The sequence below is a fragment of the Nesoenas mayeri genome, assembly GCF_963082525.1.
Source record: "Nesoenas mayeri genome assembly, chromosome: 13".
Classification (NCBI taxonomy): Eukaryota; Metazoa; Chordata; class Aves; order Columbiformes; family Columbidae; genus Nesoenas; species Nesoenas mayeri.
The window spans coordinates 599,356-620,580 of record NC_137550.1 but is presented as its reverse complement, the minus strand read 5'-3'; the positions used below and the strand labels follow the sequence as shown (position 1 = coordinate 620,580).

The following is a 21,225-nucleotide window of genomic DNA, read 5'->3' as shown; positions in this document are numbered from 1 at the left end:
GCCGGGGCCGCTGCGGGGTGCGGCGCCTCCCCGCTCCTCGCCGCCGCCGCCGCTCCTCCGCGCCGCCCGCAGCAGCCGCCGCCGGCGGGCCGCCCCGCTCCATGGCGACCCCCAGCCCCTGCATCGTGGTGAGTGCGGCCCCCGGCGCCGCCGCGGCCTCCCCACTGCGATCAAGCCCGCCCGCTGCCGCCGCGCCGGGCCGGGGCTGCCCGGCGCCTGAGGGGTTGGGGGGGTCTCCCCCTTTGCCGCCGGCGGCTGAGGGGAGGGGGTTCCCGCCTGCCCTTGGAAATGTGCTGATCCGCGAAGGAGCGGGGCGGGGGGTCCCTCAGCGGCGAGGGCCGCCCCCCCCGCGGAGTCACCTTGAGGGGAGCGCCGGCCTCCCGGCGCCGGGCCCGGGTGCTCCCTCCCCGGCCCCCCGGCCCCGGCGCTTTCCCCTCCCCCGGGGCCGCCGGGCAGCGCGGGGCTGGGGCGGCGGTCGCGGGGGTTTAACGGCGGGCGAGCCGGAGTTGCCGCCTCGGAGATGAAGGTGAAATAAGTTCCCACCGGCAGAGCCCGGCGCGGCTCAACTTCCTATTCCTGTTGCTTTTCGCGGCGTGCGGAGGCAGCGGGTTGTGAGTGAGCCCGCGGCGGGCTGCACGTCGCTTAAATCTTTCAATTAGGGTGTATTTTTGGAGGAAGAGCATTCTGGGGATTTATATTTTTGCATCGCTGCTCTATCTGCTCAGGCTCCTGCATATTCATTCTTATTTATTTATTGAAAGCCATTGCCGGATGCTCATGAAATACATGTGGTGTCTAATGGCTGTGGCGGCCACGAGGTTGTGGCTGTAAATCCCTGCAGTCAATTAAAACAGAAATCTGATAAAATCTGTAGGAAGGGCCCATTCCCTACCAAATGCAGAAAGGAAGGTTTAGCAGGCACGCTAGATACAATGATGGGTCTGAACCACAGGAAAATACCATGTGTTTTGTGAGGAACCTGACTCGTTACTTAAAATAACAGCTTGCTCTGGATTGCAGGGACCCCGATCAGGGACATGGTGCCTGGGTAGGTCATAGCAGGTTTGTTTTGGATGGGAGGGTGAGATACTCATTAAATTCCCCATGTGAAATACTCATTAGGGGTTAAATGACAAACATGTAAACAGTTGGCTGTCCACAGGCCAGGTAAGTGCTTCCTTGGGCATGGAAATAAGGTTGTGCCCTGCAAGGGCAGCAGTAGCCGAAGTGGATACTTAAAATGCCTGTGTTGGTGAAGCTTTGTTTTTCCCTCTGAAATGCCTTCATTTTACATGCCATAGTGTTCAGCCGCATAACCAGAGAATTAAGTAATTAAGAAACTGTCGTTTTCAGGGTTCAGGTTCAGGGAAGGCTATTCTTGATGCCGTTGCAACAATATGCCCTGAACCTCGGCAGTGTTTGGTACAATTATATACATGTACTAATCCCTTGTCCTAATTAATATACACTGGCTAATGTAGCAGGCTGTTTCACACAAGGAATTTGCCTGTGCAGAACAGGTTGCTGAAGTAGGGCATTCATTTCGGGTTCTGAAAGACCTTGAAGCTCCAGGATTTGCAGATGGTGCTCTGAGACTGCTGGATTCGCAACAGTGTCACTCGTTGTGCTCACGGAGCTGTCTTGTCTTCTGGAAACTGGCTCGTGTGTTTTGTTGTGATGTCGTGTCCTGGAGATTTGGAAGATCTCCATGTGAAAACCTCTGCTTGCTTAATTGCAGATACAGGTTTTGCATTACATGGGGAAAATCAAAGGTGTAAAAAAGCTCCTTGATTATTTTTTTAGTGGATAAGGAGATTAATTGAGGTGTAGTAGTTTCATTTTCCCGCCCTCTGACGCAGGAGAATGTTGGTAGGATTTAATTTCTTCCCCACATTGTACTGCACAACAGCTCATGCGATATTTCAGGCAACTCTTGTGAACTGTAGGTTCCGTTTGATTACGCTTTACGCTATGTTCAGTGTGAGTAATGTTTTTATAGAGAGGGAAAGTAAAGGTGATCCCGGTGAGTGTGATGGGTTTGATAGTTCCCAGAATAAAGCAAAGGACTTGCAGTTTCTTACCACAGACTTTCTATATGGCTTTGTAGAAATCTCACCTTTTTTCCTTTTCAGATCGGCGATGATGAACAAGGTTACGACCTGGACTTGTTCTGCATACCTAAACATTACGCAGACGATTTGGAAAAAGTCTATATTCCTCATGGGCTCATCATGGACAGGTTTGTTTGCCTTGGGGCAGTAACTGCTCCAGCTGATTCCATGACTCTGAAATCAACAATCTTGTAGTGATAGTTTTGCTGCCTGGTGACTGTCTAAATAGGTTACATGTAATTAGGGCCTAAGAAGTACAAGTGCAAATTAACTCTTTCTTGTTTGGCTTCTAAGAGTTTGCACGTTTGCCGTTACTTTATTGTTTGGAAATTTGTCGTAATTCTCAAGCAAAATTTTGTGGTGCGCAGCCATTTGTGACTTTGTTTCCAGTGTTTCTTTGATGTTTCACCTTCTTAAAGCCTAATTAGAAGACATAATTTGTTGTGCCAGTTCAGTCTGAAAGCAATGATAACCTCTTGAATTTCTTTAGGCTATTAATTCAAGTAAATTATTAATCTTAGACTTTCTCATGTTTGTATGGTAGATAAGTAGTAGCCAACTTTCTGCTACCTTCTGGGAAGCACATTAGCCTCTGTGAATAGCAATCTGTCGCTTCTGTGGTTGCTGAAATCTGTGATGCTGTGGAAGTTTTATCTCATGTGATCAGAAATAGGTGCATAAGCCTATAAGGCATTTTTGGTTTATTTTGTGTTTAATAGTTGCCTAATTCCCTTTAAGAGAATGAACAATAAATTCAGGAGCTGTTTGAGACACACAACCGTTTAAGAGTGGTTGCTGGGTGGATCTTCCTGGAGATCTTATGAACAGGAATGCATCTAGATTTTGTGTGGTGCTGTTTGATTAAATACAGTAAACTTTGCTATAGAATATTTTAAAAAATATTTTTAAAACTTTACACTGGAAGTCCATATATAGGAAAAAATTGGATGAAGTGCATGTTGTTAAGCAACTGACATAACTTTTCTAGTGGTAGGCTTTCTCTGAGGAACCTGCTGTCAGCTGGCACACAGTAAATATATAGCATGCTTTCTAAAATAAGCTACAAGATAAAATTAGAAACAATGACTGCAGAAAAACGGTGCAGTTTTCTCTTGCTCTGTTTCGTTGGTACTTTATTTTGCAGTTAGGATAAATTTCTGGCCTTGTAGCTTGGCAGATAAATATAAGGTATTTTTTCTACAATACGAGAATTTTCTTGCTCCTCAGATAGTGAGGGCTACTGCCTTTTTGATTGTGGCCACTTACATTGCTCTGTGTGTGGAAGCTGAACCTGTCTTTGGAAGGAGAAATTGCACCTTAGCATCACATATCTGACAGTGAAACAGCTTCAGGGTGTTAAGATTTGCTTTGGCTGAGTGTGATGTATGAAAACAGAGGCGTTTGGCAGTGCTGCTGTTAGAATAACCTTGAAAACCAAAGCTTTGTTGACCAATAACGTGTAAAAGTGACTGAAGTGGTAGGCAAATATATCTGAGCAAATTGTGTTGCCAAGTTTGCTGCTTGTGTTCGCTGCTGTTGTCACTGGTATAAAATGCTGCTGCTATAGTAAGCAAATGCAGTGTGTTATGACAACTAACTCATTCTTGGTTTTGTACAGGACGGAGAGGCTGGCACGAGAGATTATGAAGGGCATGGGAGGACACCACATTGTAGCTCTCTGTGTACTCAAGGGTGGCTATAAATTCTTTGCTGATTTATTAGACTACATCAAAGCACTGAACAGAAACAGTGACAAATCAATCCCCATGACTGTCGACTTCATTAGGTTGAAGAGTTATTGTGTAAGTATCTCTGCAAAGCTGTGCAGTTTTTATATGAATTTTACTAACTTCAAATTACTAACAGAGGTGGTTTAATATTGTTACCGCCAGAATGTGCTAATATTAAACAAATAATTAAGGGAATTAAGAGTTACAAGCTAATTTACTTTTTCCCTACCTTATTTTATAATATTTTCTTGTACACTTTGATATCTCCACAGCCCAGTAAAATCCTTATGCAGAGCAGAGAGACCTTTTCCATGTCTTCACTTGTTAAACAATTTGCTCTGTGCCCACTACCCTGTCACTAAAGCTGTGGCTCTGGAAGAATACACAGGATTCTCCTGCAGCTGTGCTTAGAGAAATTTAATTATAGGAATTTTTATGTGGCTTAGACATCTTTCTTCAGACAGGAAGATGTGAAAGCTGCAAAAATGGTTATACCTGAGTTTCCTACCTCAGCTTTCGTTGGGCTCAAGCAAACAATGAACAAAATGAGTCGGATTTGGCCTTGAGGAACAACTAGATTTATAAAACTAAGTTCGTGATTAGTGACTACTGAATATGGCACTACCTTTTCAAGGCTAGGCATAGGTTGCCTTAGGTTTACATTTCTGGAAAATAATTTATTTTCATTCTGAACACAAGGATTTAACTTTCTAGGGAGATCAAGCATTCTGTAACATGAGATAATGGGTAGGTTTTATAGAAGGAAGCAGAAGCTTATGTTGTGCAGGTCAAAGGAAGAAGCAGCTGTATGTTAGTACTATATTCTTCCTGACGGCCTAGTCTTGTGTTCTCAAGATGGTATTTGTGATTTGTTCCATAAGACCATCTGTAGCATGGAAATAATTACATTTTTTGGTTTCACTTCTGGGTGTTTGAATAATTTTTCTTGTGAGGTTATGCTGTTAGTTCTGTCTCAGCAATTTTACATTCAAGTCAGCAGTATAAGCTACTTTTCGCGGTTGTAGATGAGTGCCTGTTCCAGTAGAAAAAAATAGAGATGACTAAATTGGAAGCTCAGCTTCATCCTTTGTTTCATTAAACCGTGAAGCCAGAGATGGAGTTACTTGCAGACTTTAGTTTGGACTGTTGAAGCTCTTCATAAATTCATGATTGCTGTGGAGTGATCTGTTGACATCTCATGGCAAAGCCCAGGACTGAGCGAGGCTTTGGTCAGGTCTGTTTGCAGGACGAGCAGCCGCGGCTGCCCGAGGCGCACACAGCAGGGGTTACCTGGAAACCACCTTCACGTTTGCTGAACGCCGGGCACTCGTTTAGCCACGCTCTCCAGTGAGAAGGCAAGGCTGGGCAGAAAGGTTCGTGCACCGTATTTAAATCAGTGGGCAAGAGCTCCTTGGCACCCTTTCCTTCTGTTCCCCTCAAAAAGCTTCAGGCTCCTGCTGCTGGGCGACTTAACCACGAAGCCACGACATGCCCATGTATTCCACCTGTAAAAGCCACAACAGAAAGCTGAATGTTTCTATTACAGGATGATACGTTAAAGAATAGGAAATGATGACTCCCACCTTTTTTTTGATGAGGAAATTGTGTATCTTCTGCATTCTTCAAGGAACACTTCCAATATCTTACTCAGCTTGTTTAAAAAACAGTATAAAGGCTACACTCTTCCACTCTTTCCACTTTCTAACGTGGAAAAATATGTAGGAGAAATGGTTTGAAACACCTGAAGAAAACCCTCTGTTAGAAAGCAAGGCTGCCTTATATGCATTTTCTTTGCTCATACTGGTGTGTTCGGCATGCTGCGGTTCATTCCGGTGCTACAGCTGCTTTTGTTTGTTACTCCCCAGAACTACAGTGCCTTGGTATTAGTAGGAGAGTGGGTAGCAAAATAAGTTTTATGGAAATTAAAAGCCTGTTTTTGTAGTAAAACTGAGTAGATTAAGAGAAAAGCAGAGAAATTTAGATGCAAAGCTGTCTAAGCAGAATGTTTTCCTTGAGGTGTTGGCTTCAGGCTTTTTGGCTTTGTCAGCCAAAGCTATAGAAGAATGTTTTATTGTTCTAGACAAGCGAGGAGCTCCTGTTACCTGATACCTTCACTGCAGTATTTACTAGCATTTTATTGCTGTGGACTTTTAGGTGGTTATTAATATCCAGACTTACCCAGTCTGTCAAGCTATGCAATCTAAAGGACATAAGACTGTCCTAACGTGAACATGTATGTGACAGACTAACTAGGTCTTCCATCATGAATAGTGTCAGAACGCTAAATCTGCTCTTTAGTTTCCATCCGTGCTTTCCTAGGCCAAGGGATCCGCGTTGTTAGCGATGTGAAGACCATCGCAAACTGTGATGGACACTGGAAAGCGGAGCTCGCTCTCTTGTCGCTGTCTTTGGATGCGATGACTAGATCACACTGCCTGCCTTTACAAACTGGGTAAAAGATGTTAAAAATACCCTCGTTGCATAAATAAAGCAGCTGAACTCGTGTAGTGATTCTGAAATTGATGTCATTGAGGTTCTATTCTTCTTTCAAACTGATGATTTAATATTTACAAGCATATTGGGGGGGGGTGGGAGGGGGTGGTGCGTGTTCAATGCAAAGTTCCTACTGTTCTGCATCCAAAAATAATTCTCTAAGAATACTGACATGATCAAGCTGTGATTAAACTTTGTTTGTAACTCCAGCTTTCTGAGTCCTTACAGATGAATTTTAATGATTTGGCAGCTTGTTAGGAAATGGAAAGATAATGTTTGTGAATAGACCTAAATCTCGGTATTCTTCACAAACAATTAATTTTGTTCGTGGTACAAGAATAATGATTTTTCATCAGTCTCCTGCATTTAAACTTGGAAATGAGCAGACATTGCTTATGTAGTCATGAAGGGCAGCCAAAAGACAATGGATGTGTTGCGCTGTTGCTTGGGAAAAACAGGGATTTTCAGTGAAGTACGTGGTAAAATCTGGTTAGGCTGGTCAAGGCGGCACTCTGAAAGATCTCTGTTAACCAAGCCTTATAGCAAATACTGTAAAGAATTTAAAATGCCTTTTTAAAAGGTGATCTTGGAGTCACTTGAGTCAGGAGTTACAATCTTGTAAAGCATTATTGTTTTCCAGCAGCGGCAATGGGAAAGCAGTGAAAACAGAACTAAACAGTAAAACTCTTATGTGTTAAACCACAAAGCATTAAAGTCTTACTAGTACTGAAATCAGAAATAATGCTCCTGAAGATAATTAAAACGTTGCTTAATTATTAAGCAAAGTTCTTTCCAATGGAAATCTGGTTACAACCAGTGCTGGAAATTGTTTAACTCTTTTTTGTCCTTTAATTGCTCAGGGTCCTGGTGCCTGCATAGGAATGCAGGTTTATATGCCAATGAAGATTTACATTTGGCATTAAAAAGTGTAGCAGTTTGCATGATTCTTGGTGGGAAGGAGCAGGCCAGTTTCTGTATGTTAGATTGCTTTTCTCTCTCTAATGATCATCATACTTTAATACACATAATGCGAGGTTTACAGTAACCTGTGGGTTTGTGGTATTCCTGTCTGAATATAGTGTGATGTTTTGTAGCCAAACAGATCATCAGGAACCTGAGTCTTATGCATGTACCAAGGCCTGTCTGTCATCTGTGCACATAATTTTAGTGCAACAAGTACCTGTAACATCTTTCTCCATCATCATTTTGTAAGGAACGGTGTTCTTTTACATCCTTCCATGGAAGGAGGATGAAATCCCTCTCAGCGCAGGAGTAGACAAGAGAGAATCCTGTAACACAAGCAAGGAAAAGCTTAAAGAAGTTGTGATTTCAGATCATTTTAAGATAGGGTGAACACAGCAAAAGTCCCTTAGCTTTATGGATACAGTGCGTAACCGAGGTACATTTGTGTGGGTGGTGTAGCCAGGATCTCAGGCGTTCAGCAGCAGCGTGTGTATCTGCTGGGACAAGCCGGAATTGTTTTGGAGGTTTGTTTGGGTTTTTACTTTTTCAGCACAGCAATATTGCTGCTCAGTTTACTTACTGTTCACACTGTTATGGAAGCGCTGAAACAGTTGTCTGTTTATCCAAAATCAGTATTACTTATAGTAATGAAACATGGTACTTCAGGGTAATTTCAGAGTGGTGTAAATCAAACTAATGTTTTCTTTAGAACACATGGAGTAAAACTAAAAAGATGCTTTTTAAAAATTGTTTGGTTTGGGTTTGTTTTGTGGTTTTGTTTTTTTGGTGTTTTTTTGTGTCATAGTATTCTTAAAAGAAAAGTATATGTTAGTCTAGTCTGCTTTTACATGCTTAGAGCTGTCAGCACCTCTCTATCCTAGACCATTGACAACACTGGCCAAAGGATTTTAAGACCTTTTCTCTTTACTGTCATCCCAGTGTTACTTACGGTGTGCTTGGTGCGTGTCTCTCTAAATAATGTTTCTGCTCTTTTTGTGATAACAATTTTAGGTTTTGCCAGCAGTTCACCCCTACAAGCTGTTTGTAACTTTTGTCTAGAACAGTTCATTTACGGTTGTATCAAAGTTTGGTTTTACTGAAGCAAAATGCTGTGTTGTAGTGATGGTGTACCTATGTAGCTGTTCAATTACTAGAAGTAGTTTGATTTGTTACCAATATTTGTTGTAAACTAGGCAAATATAAGCTTTTCTGGGTATTTTTGTAGCTTATATTTGTAAATATTAATCTGTGCATTCTTTGCTGATGTTGTTATTGTTATGATTGCTTATTCTTACTCAAAGAGTAAGGCTTTTTCAAAGCATTAAAGTTTAAAATGTAAATTGTGAGCCATATAGCAGACTGGAATATGAAGTGCTTTTTGTCCTATTTCCATATCTGTAGGGAATGCGTAGCAAATCATATCTTTTTAGATACATATGTATATATAATGTTCACAAATAAGAGATGGTGCCTGCGTTTATGCAGTTAAACAATCTTTAATCTGAAACACCATTTTGAATTTTATCTCTTGTAATTTCTTAGTTAATAGAGAGGCACTGTTGGTGCTGTGTTTCTGAAAGCATTAACATTCACAGTAACATTTACTGGTTATGTACTTTGCAATTTTTATATTTACTGAAAGAAAAAAAATCATTTTAATTCAAGTAATGGTAACACACACCCTCTTTTTTAGAATGATCAGTCAACTGGAGATATAAAAGTCATTGGCGGAGATGATCTCTCAACCTTGACTGGAAAGGTAGGGCTCTTCATATGTCTAAAACCAAACAAAACCACTAACAAAATCACACACCTGCTTTGTTTTAAGGCTGCTTTTTTAGTGCGTAGAGATTATAGAGTTTAAAAAAAATGAAAATGGAAGAGTTTCATTTGCACATTAGCAGAGTGGATAAGCCCCACCGAAGCCGTCAGTTTAGTCTGAACTTAACAAAAATAAACCTATTCACAGTGTTGAGGTCAGGAGCGGAGGTTCCCGTTACATGCAGGGAGGAGAGAAGGAAACCGGAGAATGTGAGCAGGGAATCTGCTGTTCTCCGGTGGCCGAGCCAGACGTCGGGGTTAGTGTCAGTGCCTCCTGCTCTGTCACAACACGTCACTGTCCCCTTCTTGCCAGGGGAGGTTCAGATTGGATATTAGGAAAAAACTCTTAATGGAAAGGGCTGTGGGACATTGGAACAGGCTGCCCAGGGCAGTGCTGGAGTCACCGCCTCTGGAAGGGTTTAAAAGGCCTTTAGACAAGGTTCTCAGAGACATGGTTTAGTGCCAGAGTTAGACTGGGTTATGGTTGGACTCAATGATCTTGAGGGTCTCTTCCAAATGAAATGATTCTATGATTCTCCTTACACATATGTGGTCTCTAAGGCGTGTATGTTCAATGTAAAGGATGTAGATACGACAGAAGTGTACATGTCTCTATAATACGACACTCTTTGCTTTAGAAGAATACGAATTATGTAGACGCTGGTTTTGTTCTCTCTTGCATATATCTAGAATTCTCAGTCTAAATAATTTAAAGGCCACTTTGTACTCGGCATGAGATGTTGAGGAGAATCTTGTTGCCAGCTAATTGTAATGAGAGCATCAGGAATATAAACTGCATGGAATTTGCTGTTACATGTGTAAACATACATAAATGGTAGTAGAAGTATTTAGCTGCAATGAAGATTAATAACTTACAGAGCGTAATATAAATATAAGAAGTGGCGTATTGTTTAGATATTAATGTGTTTTCTTTGTTTTTCTTCTTCCCACCAGAATGTTTTGATCGTAGAAGTAAGTATTATGTTTCACTTTGAAGTTCTAATGTGTGACTGTTAAAAGAATTGTAGCAGAAGTGATTCTTAAGCCAGAAAACCTACAGGTTTTGGTTTCAAGGTTTCCAGCTTCTGAATTTTGCAAGTGGGCTCTGAATTGGAAGTTATTTGTGATTTGAATTCTCAAATTGCATTCAACTGCCAAATTTAACAAGGAAAATATCCATGTAAAATTATTTGTATTTGCTTTCAGTTTTCTAGGATTCCATAAATTCAAATTTTTTTTTTTTTTTCTTTTTATATTTTATTTTAAATTCTAAAAAGTACCCTGAACAAAGTGATATAAAGCATATTATTGTTCTGGGTTTAAAACAGCAATCTAGGAAATTAAACTGCAGGGGTAGAAAGAAGTTCCTAGTAAGAATATCTTAAAATATGTGAAAAACAGATGTAAGCCCAGTGTCCTCATGTATAATTTGTTTAGATCATAGTGACATAGAGAAGGCCAGTTCCTGATTAGCATTTTGCAGTTGCTAAATTCCCGTTCCTCTGTCTTTTGGTGGTTTTTTGGGTGGCACCAGGTACAGTACAGCTCAGTTTGATCTCCTACTAGGTACTGTTGCTTAATTCTTGCTTTCATAGCTCTTTCTAATGAGCAGCGTTGCTCATGGTCAGTAAGTATTGCCCTGACAAAGGCTGTTCTTGAGGAAATTGCCAGGTCCAGGGTTGGGAAGCAGCAGCAGTAGGCAAGAAAAATGAACATGCAATCTAATAATGGCTCAAGGCTGCAAATAATGGAAACAGCTTAGTTTGTAAGCAAAGAAACAGCTTTGGCAACTGATTGAGCTGCCAAAGGGAAGGGTGTTTCCTCTGTCATAAAACGTGGTGGTGTGGGGTATTTTGCCTTCTTGTAATTGGAGGAGGTTGTATTATTCCCCAGGAATTGTATTCAGTTCTAAAATTCGTACGAAAATAATGTGTATACAGCAGTCATCTGTGTGACCAGTGCTGTCCTTTGAAGTATATTTTGCTTCGCATAGGCAGATGCATTTAATTATGTATCTGCTCCATTTCAGATGAATGTATGTCTTCAAAGCCCCAGACAGAGAATTAGGTTAGTTTCTCATTTGTTCAGTGAATCATCTGTCCACTGACTTGTCTTATACACTATCAAATATGAGACCCTGTACCAGTCATGGCTTTGACTGTCAAACAATAAAAATGCACATTTATTGTAGGTTTAATATCTTGTGCACCGGAGCGCTAGGCTTTTCTATACAGCATCCCTTTGATGTCCAAAAAAGTCTGCACAAAATTGATATTCACCTCCAATAAGCAGATAATCACACAATAAAGAATCAGTAATAGATTCTATTTTTCTTTGAGAGTATGGAAGTAGCTATCTCTGTTTATTTGTCAGCTTTTGTTTTTATCTGTATATCTGTATGTCCTTAACTTTCCTTGAGTTTCTAATCATGATTAAAAGCATTAAGTGTAAAAGGTGGTCTGTTGAGTTTTTTGGTTGATTTTTATCTTAATTGGGAGTTGTGGGGAAATAAGCTGAGAGCAGGACACTGCTGCTGCTTTATTATCTACCTCTTTCACTTCCATAGACTTGATTTCAGGCGAGGGTAAGGACTGTCCCTCTAAAGACTGGGGATTATTTCAGTCCAACTGAGGAGCCCATTTCTGATGCTTCAGTTGTAAACCAGATGTTCTTTTTTCTGCTGCTATGTGCGGTGGATGGGATTAAAATGCTGTGTCAAAATTCATTTTAGTGTGTTTCGAGTATAGACTTTAGCTTCTTGGGCTATTTCTTCCATCTGTAGTGTAAATTACACTCCTTTTTCTTAATTGCAATAATGGGTTGTTCTGCCTATTTTCTCTTGCATACATCTGTCTGTAACTGAGCTTGATGGCGAGGCTAACGTTACTCTTATCATATTCAAGTTAAACGTTGCTTATCTAATAGTTGCAAGGAGCACAAGCCATAACATCTCTAAAAGGAGCCAGGAAGGTCATTGTTCAGCAACTGCTTTCAAAGTCATCGTTATCCATGACAATTAAGAACTACTGTTAATGTGTGCAATCAGTTTACTGAGCAAGGCCATGTAAGCACAACACAGTGTCACATGTCACCTCTATTTGATTACAGTGTTTTGGCATATTTTCATGCTATTGTGGATGAGCAATTTCTGTGGTAGACACTTGAAAAATGCTACTCTGACATGTTTAATATTCCTTCTTACATGAGTTTTTTATTTTCAGGATATAATTGATACTGGTAAAACAATGAAAACGTTGCTGTCTCTACTTAAGCAATACAATCCAAAGATGGTGAAAGTAGCCAGGTAAATTTTTAATTATGATTATTTGTGCTGTATTTCACCTTAAGAATGACGCACATTGAGGGGAAATAAAAAAAGAAAGTGTGAAATACATTTCCATGGAAGAGAAATGGGAGGGAACATTTCTGCAGGAGTCAGATAAACTCCAAAAGCACTTCTGCTTGTTGCAAGAATGTGTGTTAGTTAAAGCTGGCAGAAACGCTGTTCTTCCCAGTCTTATCGTTGAAGGAATTTCAGTGCTTTAGGAGAGGATAAGTTGTACGTGCCTGGTACATGTCTTGCCTTATCATATTATCAGATTTGTGGGGCTTTACCAGCATAAGTCCAAGTTAGGTTTAGAAATATATGGAAAAATTTAAATCTTTTAGACTTAAAAAAAAAAATACCCTCTGAAGCTGGTAGAGGTGTTTTCAATACAAATTTAGCCCTTAAATGTAGACTTCTTTTACTAGAGGAGGCGATAAAAAAAAAATCAGTGGTTGTCAGCTACATATATGAATTATCTATCCAAACATATTTGTTTCTTGCTCACACTATCTGTGGCTTCAGTGCACTGCAGTGATGTACCTGTGCAATGGAGAGCTTTTTTTAGTTTGCCTTCTTTAATTGTAGGATTGAATTAGTTGGCACACCAACATTATTGTTTGTGTAGTGTGTGTAGGGCAGCTGAGCTTTAGAGGTCATTCTGTGAGAGCCACCCAGCCATATGCTATTCCAGGCTTTTCTACTTAGTTATGTCTTTAATCAATTAGTTTCAAAACATTTTACAATTAAATAAAACCAACAAGGAAAGTTGAGTATAATATTATATTATTAGCCAATATCAACGGTCTTCCTACTTCTTTTTAAATTGCATCTTTTGCGCTGCTGTGCTGTGGTTGTGTATTTCACCATAAAAGCATAATGATTGCTGGGGATTAGAGATAAAGCAGAGCCGTGTGTAATATCTAATCAGTTGTGTTGCCATAACGATGTCGAAGCAGTTATTAGGCATTCGAGAACAGCTCTTCTCGCCGATAATCTGGAGGTGACCTGCTGGAGGTGAGGTCATTGAGGATTTCTCCCTGGCCGGATTAAGTGTGCCAAATTTTAAGCATTCATCCCCATCCTAACACTGCAGTGTACATCATGAACATCATAGTGTGAGCAAAGTCCAGTTTCCTATTGTTTAAACTTGTTGCAGCAATTTGAGTCTGCCAGAGACCTCGACATGATCATTCTAGATGGTCTTAAGTGTCATGTTCTTAGTTACTTCACTTGCCTTTCTTCTTTCTACTCTTCCTTTTTTTATAAATTCTCTGACGACAAAGCAGTTGTAGTGGGGAGGTGTGAATTAATGCTGATACGATTCTGGGGTTTCTTTGATCGAATCCTGCACCAGTTATTAAACATGAAGTCTCACAACTTAGAAGTTTCAGAAACTGTCTGAAATTGAAACTGTGACTCTGACAAATGAAGCTTCAGGCGTGATCCAGGAGGGAATGTGCTTAACACACCGCGTTACGCTGACCTCTCTCTTTACATTCAGCCATCGACCACCTTTTCTTTTGCTCGCAAAGTCCCTGTATCTCAAAGACAGACAAATGTCAGGCTTGTGGGCTTGTTCTAAGAGGTAGAAGTGCTTAAATTAATAATGAACAAATCAAATTAAACTATGATAGCAGGGCATTTCTGTCTGCTACAGTACCTCCAACTTAGTATTCCATTCTTTACACACCTCTGACTATTAATTCTGGAAAAGTGGAGCTGGTTTGTATCACCTGATCACCAATTACATTTTTTTTAATGGGGGTAATCAGTACTGCCAGTGAAAAACAGTTGGGAACCCGCTGCACAAGTGCAGTTGAGGTTGTGTTTAAGCAGCTGAACTTTTGCTTCCTAATACTAAAGCTGTGGAAGAGAGCTCAGTTGGTCTGGCCAGATCCCAAGCTGTCGCTTCTTTTCCTGTAAGGTAAATTGTGCCTGAAGTTCCTAACACACATATAGCCCTAGTAAGTCACTTTTCACAACGAAAATCCATCCAGATCAGTATCTCCTCTTTCTTGCAGACCTGTTAGTTGTTCTTTATGCTGTGAGCCATTAATGATTCTGGGAAGTTTTGATTTTGTCATTATGATCAGCTACGCCTGCAAATAAAATAATAGCTTTAAATATGTGTAGTTACGCATGTTTAGGGCAAATGCAGCTTCTCTGTCATCAAAACAGTCTCATATATTTGTACCTGCTGCTTTTCCACGTTTCAGTTTTACATTGATTTCATTTGACAGTTTGTTGGTGAAAAGAACTCCTCGAAGTGTGGGATATCGGCCAGACTGTAAGTGACTTTTTGACAACCGTTCTTAATTTTTAGAACTATGTCAATGTATGATGTACCCTTTGGTTAAGGTCCAAGGATGTTCCAAATAATTTTTTACTAATGATTCTTGATAGCTTTTGCACTTGTTTAAGGAATTTAAATATTTGGAATGTATTTTGACAGAGTCAATCTGGATTTGGTCTGATCCTTTTTTTTCCTGAACTTTTGGTAACATTTTACTATATGAAAAGCAGACTTTGATATTTTGGTCCAGGTTACACCCTTTTCATGTGCAAATTCTCTCAGCATACACATAGTCAAATGCTCTGGTCAGCAGAATCTGCTGGGTTCACCTTTGACACTCCTGGGCGTGATTCGGGTGCCTGAGCCCGCCACCTCATGCCGTGTGGATGTCCTGGGAATGCAGGAGGACCACACGGGGTGGCAGGTCTGATAAAAGCTTGCAGTGCCAGGATGTCTAAACTGGCACAAAACTGGTTGTGTTTATGCATCAGAATTACTCCTTTCTTGTCTTCTTCTGTCTGTCCCAAGACCACAAAGAAAGGAACAGCATCCAGAGCAGAGACTAAATTCCTGTTGGTCTGGACCATGTACTTTCACTCTGGCAGTGGAGTGACTTCAGCAGCAGAATCGTATCCTCTTCCTCCTGCTTTCCAAGCTTGCACAATGTTCTGGAACTGAAGTTTTTCAATGCCTTAAAGCTGAATTGAGGTGTGCCCCCCAGCCGGGGACGCCCCTCGTTCCCGAGAGCTCATTAGAGGCTTAGCTGGGTTCATGATCTGAGCATCTTGCAGCAGATGACTTGTTTTGCCATCTGGCTGCAGAGACAACCCGTTATGTGCAGGACACGTGAGCTCTGAGAGACACCAAGGCAGGAATGACGGGGCTTCCATTTTATTCCTGTATCATGAGGCCAAGCAGACACTAAACATCACCTTAATGTTTCCCAAAGCGTACACAGCCTTCCCTTTGACTTGTATGATTTATCTCCATATTTTCCACTCATTGTAGCCAGGGAGAGGAAAACTGTGCGGCTCTGCTGTGCTCAGGAGTCTTTCATTTTAGCACAAGGGGAGAAAGCCATTTGGAAGTTTTATATTACCTGGCATACAGGTCCAGCTCCCTGAGGTGCCACCTTTTGAACGGTACTGTGGGGCTGACACATCAAGCGTCCAGGAAGTGCTGGGAAGTATTGGCTCTTTTTGTATGTATTTACAAGGCATTTTACGTTCTGCTAATAGTACCCGACCTGTAGATTGAAGTGCTTCCGTCCCTTTCTAGCAGACAGTACGTTAACACCATGCTGCTGTGTGGGAACTGATAAATACATCTATTTAGTTTTGCTTGAGTTGATGAAATAAATCAACAAAGTAAGTTAAAATTTTAAAACAGCTGCAATATTAATCTGAGAATACTTGAGTGGAAGAAATGGAGTGAGTTAGGCTGCATGCATATCTGTAAAATTTCAGAATGGCTCTGTGAAAAGGTCTAGTGAACTACAGGAAGTTCTTTACTAACATACTGGTGACTTGCGGTCTTTTTCAGTTGTTGGATTTGAAGTGCCAGACAAATTTGTTGTGGGATACGCCCTAGATTACAATGAATACTTTAGAGATTTGAACGTAAGTAATTTTTCCCCATATGTTTTTGTCCATTTAAAGCTAGGGAGGAGGAAGGAAAGGAAATCTCGCATTGCTCTCCCTCTCCTGTAAATCCCACCTCACGTGCAGATCTGTTCCACTGGTGATGCAAAGATGAGACCAAACCCTAGAGCAGCAGAACAGTGTTTTGGAGCTCTTAGGAACCTAAAATGCAGAGTGGAGGCTACACATCTCCTGTCAACTTCGCAATAGTGTGGAGTTTATGAGAAGTTTTTTGTCTTACCAGATGTCCGCTAAGAAATAAATGCATTTGCTAATAAGAATCGGAGAAGAGAGACCTTGGAAGTTAAAAAAGGTTCACTTTTTGTTCTAAGTTGTTACTACTTCACCTGGATCTCACCAACCTCATACCAGACACTGGGTGGGGTAATTAGAGGGAGGAGAAAAGCCCTTTTTTTGTCTAAAATCTCAAAATTGCCTAAGTTGTGCTACATAAACAGTATCACAAGCTTCTTCCGTGCTGAAACGTGTATAGCGTGCTTGTATTTTTTTCAGAAGTGCTTTATTGAATACATGTGTAAACCATTGGTCTCTTACGTTACTTTTCTAGCAGGAGCTTTTTGTTTTATTTTGTTGCAGCACATCTGTGTGATCAGCGAGACGGGGAAGCAGAAGTACAAAGCATGAGGGCAAGTCCGAGCGCTCCGACAACAGAGCTTTGAAATGTTTTGTTTACCGAGTCCTATCTTTCACAGGCTTCACTCTGGTACACCAGCTAAAATTGTAGAACACCCCAGCCCCATATGCTTTCTATAATTTATTGCATGTACGCTATAAGATCTTGTCCTGTTCATTTATATTTTAGAAATGCAAACAACTAGTGCGATTCTGCACTCCTTATTTTGATTTGCACTATGACTCTACCGACTATTGCTGCCCCTGGTTGGGTTGTGCCGTTTGTGAGCTCCAGAGTCTAACTCTTGCAGTGGTAAATTGCTTAAACCTCATCAACCCAGAACTGAAATAGTTCAAGTACTGTAAATGTAAAACATTTTATGATAGGGAAGTCTATTAGTAATATTTTTAAAATCTGTAATTTAAGTTTTATATTTTAATGCACAAATGTGATTGTGATTAATGGATAGTTGCACCTTTGGGTGTTATAAAGCATGAGGAGCAGACAGTTACAGTATCTGTAATCTCCAAAGAGCTCGTTCAGATCTCCTGGAGTTGCCTTATTGCTTTAAAGGAAGGCTGGGTGAAAAATGTCTCTTTTTTCTTTGTTTTTTAAAGGAGGTGGAATGACAAACCAGAATGTTTCAAGTCTAGTTTTAGTTAAGCTGCCTGTTTCTGTTAGATCTTTTTTTCTTTAAAAATATCCATCAGCCAGTGGAATTGCCTTTTAAATTGAAACAATTTTAATATATTTGTGAAAAAGTATTGTTTACTTTATAAGATCTACAAAACAAAGTACTTTAAATAAAGGCTGTCTCTTTAAAATAAGCCCAATACATCTATGCCACTCGTTCTGTATATTAAAATGCTTTTGAAGTTTCTCCTCAGTAATATTTTTTGTGTTTCTGACAGTGGAGGCAGACTCTACATTTTTTATCTTTATAGAGCTTTTGGTTAACATTATCCTGTCTACAAGAGAGATGATAAAGTGCTGAGGGAAAATATTGGAACACTTGCATGTTCTGTAACCAAACCTGATTTCAGAGAAAATGGTTAACGCACTGTCCTTTGTTCTGTTTTGGCAAAAACAAAGAGTGGAGATTATATGTTCATTAAACATATGCACATGAAAAAAAACCAACCAAACAGCCATTTTGTAAGTAATCATTTGGGTTTATTCCACTAACACCTCTGTTCGTGTCGAGTTTAACCAAGTCAGCCCATCTCGCACCTCGTCCTTGGGCCGTGCGTTTGTCCCTTCCCTTACACCTTCTTGTACTTCTGACACTGTGTGCTCAGATGTGATGCTGCTCAGTGCTAAATACACAGTGAAGTGTTTGCCAGCTTCTTTTTCTGTGGTTTCAAAGTTTGGGTTGTGTTTCTGACCCTGTCCAAGTACTGTGTGTTGTTATCTATCCACAGTCTGTTCACTTACAACTGTAGTAGTTAGTAGCAGACCTACAGTATAAATAACTTCCACAATTAATTTAGATCAAATGACCACAATGTGTAGATCTGTATGTAAATCAAGGTTCTCATTAGCAAATAGTAGAACACTGGTTGTGATTATACTGTACTTATGCAATGTTATCATTGATGTTACAAAGAGCTTTTATAAATGTGCTACGGCAACTAATTGTATTTCTCCATGTCCTAAATAATATTTACATATAAGCATTTTCAAAAACCTGGGCTGTCCCTGGGATGACTTATTGCAAAAATACATGATGCATCTCTGAGAAGAGGAAACACAAAAGCAACGTAGGAAAACAGAAACCCACTCGAGAATTATTACATCTATTCAAGTTTTCTCTAGTTCTGGTTGAACTTGCGGTCTCATCTTAAAAAGCAGCGTTTCTTCCAACCTTCTTAGTGTTTCCTGCTTCATGATGTGTTTTAGAATAAATTCGTAGCACCTGGAGATCACACTAGAGGGGAGACTTAGAAGTACCTATTTGCACATGAAAACACTGAGAATCGATGTTCAATATCTTTTAGGACTAAACCTTTAAATGAGTTTCTCCTGAAATGTTTTCCTGTCTTGGTTAAGATGGTTATTGAAATGCTGTGATTTGGGAAGGGGAGGAGAGGTTTAGTCATAACAGGGGGTTTAATCTTCCAAACTGTAGCTGAGGTGTGGAAATTCCTGGTCTGCCAGGGATAGGAGTTGGAACTGCACGAACACGTGAACGTGGTGTAACGACAGGAGAGGTTTGGGAAGGTCCTCCTGAGCTGCGCCGACCCCAGGAGCAACGCTGCCCTTGGCCAACAAACCTCACCTGCGTCTGATGGAAAAGGTTGATATTTAATATAAAAATCTTCTGTATATTCCCACATTTCTAACGGGGATGGCCATTTTTAAAGGTTTTCCTTGCGTTTCCTTCACACAGGTGCTTGTCAGGTGGAGTTTATCACCCCAAGGCGGTAAGTGCCGCGTTCAAAAGCTTTTGGTACTCTCTGAAAATTGTTCAGAGAAAAAGTCACCCTAAAACAGTTCCAACACATTGCAGCCTTTTACAGCACCTGTGTGTGCACCACAGGAAGGTAAAGTCTCACTTGAAAACAGCTGAAAATGCAATGATTAGGTTTTATTCAGCAATTTTGGTTAAAAGACTGGGTATTTAGTCACACCTCTGGAAGTTAAATGCCAACTTTATGCAACCCAGACATGTACCGTTGAAAGATTACGAAAGCACGGAGAAAAATCCTGTGTTTGAACATTTATGTGGCATTTGAAATACATTATAGCTCCACATTTTATGAATCACAAACGTATGCTGGGAAAATAATGTTGAATATCGAGGCTTTAATGCACTGTCTCGCCCTGTGACATCTGGCGTTTCTGCACGCGGCGCTGACCCGCCTGCCGGGCTTGGTACCCACATGTGTTAGCAGCGTTTATTCTTCTTGCTTTAAGTTCACACTGATGAGAAGCTAAAGCCCTCTAGACAGAGCTGGGAGCTGCAGTTAAAGGTCTTTCTGAGGACTGAGCTGGCAAGTTGACTCGGGGAATTGTGAATCCTGGCGTTGAAAATTGAGACAAACGTGGATCTTGAAGTTGCCTTGTGATTGTACATCCTGACTGGTGAAGTGGGGAGGGTGTTGCACTGCCTGCTGTGCTCTCACAGTCCTGCTCAGCACCCACTAATCCAGCAGTGAGGATCTGACACGACGTGGGGGAGCTGGTTGCTCTCAGTTCATTGAAGGGCTGTTCCTGCCATCTCTGATTGACTTTAACTCCTGTTCAGGTTGCACCTTGCGAGATCAGATCTCAACTGAGTACAATCACTTTTATAAACAAATTAAACATTACCATTGTCTTTTTTTTCTTTTTCCTTCTTGTAGTGTTTAAGGACCTGATTTGATTTCACAAGCAGATATAGTCTGATGACTGTTCTGATGAGGGAATTGCTTCCGAGCTCTGTGAAGATGCTGCTACTCGGTAAGGTCACTGTCATTGCAGACACTGAGGCGAAGGGCCAGAAAAGCACAAGGATTTGGGATGGTGTGAGAATTGCCAGCAAGGATTTTCATCCCTAGCGAAGCTGAGAAAGGGCTCATGCCATTAGCAGGTGATAAAAGCGTGTGCAAGGTGTGTGTTGAGGATACGTTTGGATGGCTGCAAACATATTTCTGCATACAGGCTTTCCTGCAGGCTGCTCTGCTCCCCTAAAACACCAACTGGTGACTTGGAACATCTCGGAAGGTGGAAATCCTTTCACACCAGGCAGGAGGAGCAGGTCTGTGATGGTAAGTCAAGCTGCAGGTAGATTAGCCTGGTCCACTAAGAGGCTGCTATTTCTCCAGCAACTGGTCATCAGTGGCATCTTTATTTTTTCCCTCCACTGTAACCAGAAAGGGAACCAAGAATCTTGTGTCTCTGCATCTCTCCAGGTTGTCCATAGCAAATCACTGTGTGTAGAAGCTGCAACTTGGGCATCAGGTGTGGGGTTTTTATTCCATCCAGTCTGTGCTCTCCTACACTCCCCTTCACAAATGTAGTCAGGAAAACACCCCAATAGACAGTGTCTGTGTGTATAAATAAGGAACCAGCTATTAAATAAGGAACCATCTACTTCCAACTCCAGCCCCAGCTCTGTTAGGCTTCTTACTGCTGGGTACCTGGTCCATGCCCAGTTTGCAACCCTGAAACGTCAGGAACACCACTGGGAACGCTACAGGATTGCCTTTGGAAGAGACTTAGACAAAACCG

At 41.0% G+C, this 21,225-nt stretch overlaps 1 protein-coding gene across 1 annotated transcript; it reads left to right on the top strand.

The window, feature by feature from the left end:
- HPRT1 (hypoxanthine phosphoribosyltransferase 1) lies at positions 1 to 18,390 on the top strand. Its single transcript, XM_080352438.1, has 9 exons — positions 1 to 128; positions 2,133 to 2,239; positions 3,730 to 3,913; positions 8,991 to 9,056; positions 10,073 to 10,090; positions 12,340 to 12,422; positions 14,687 to 14,733; positions 16,282 to 16,358; positions 16,977 to 18,390. The coding sequence occupies exons 1-9, from the start codon at positions 102 to 104 to the stop codon at positions 17,022 to 17,024; spliced, it is 657 nt and encodes a 218-aa protein (XP_080208564.1). The 5' UTR covers positions 1 to 101; the 3' UTR covers positions 17,025 to 18,390.
- Positions 18,391 to 21,225: the final 2,835 nt, after the last annotated feature.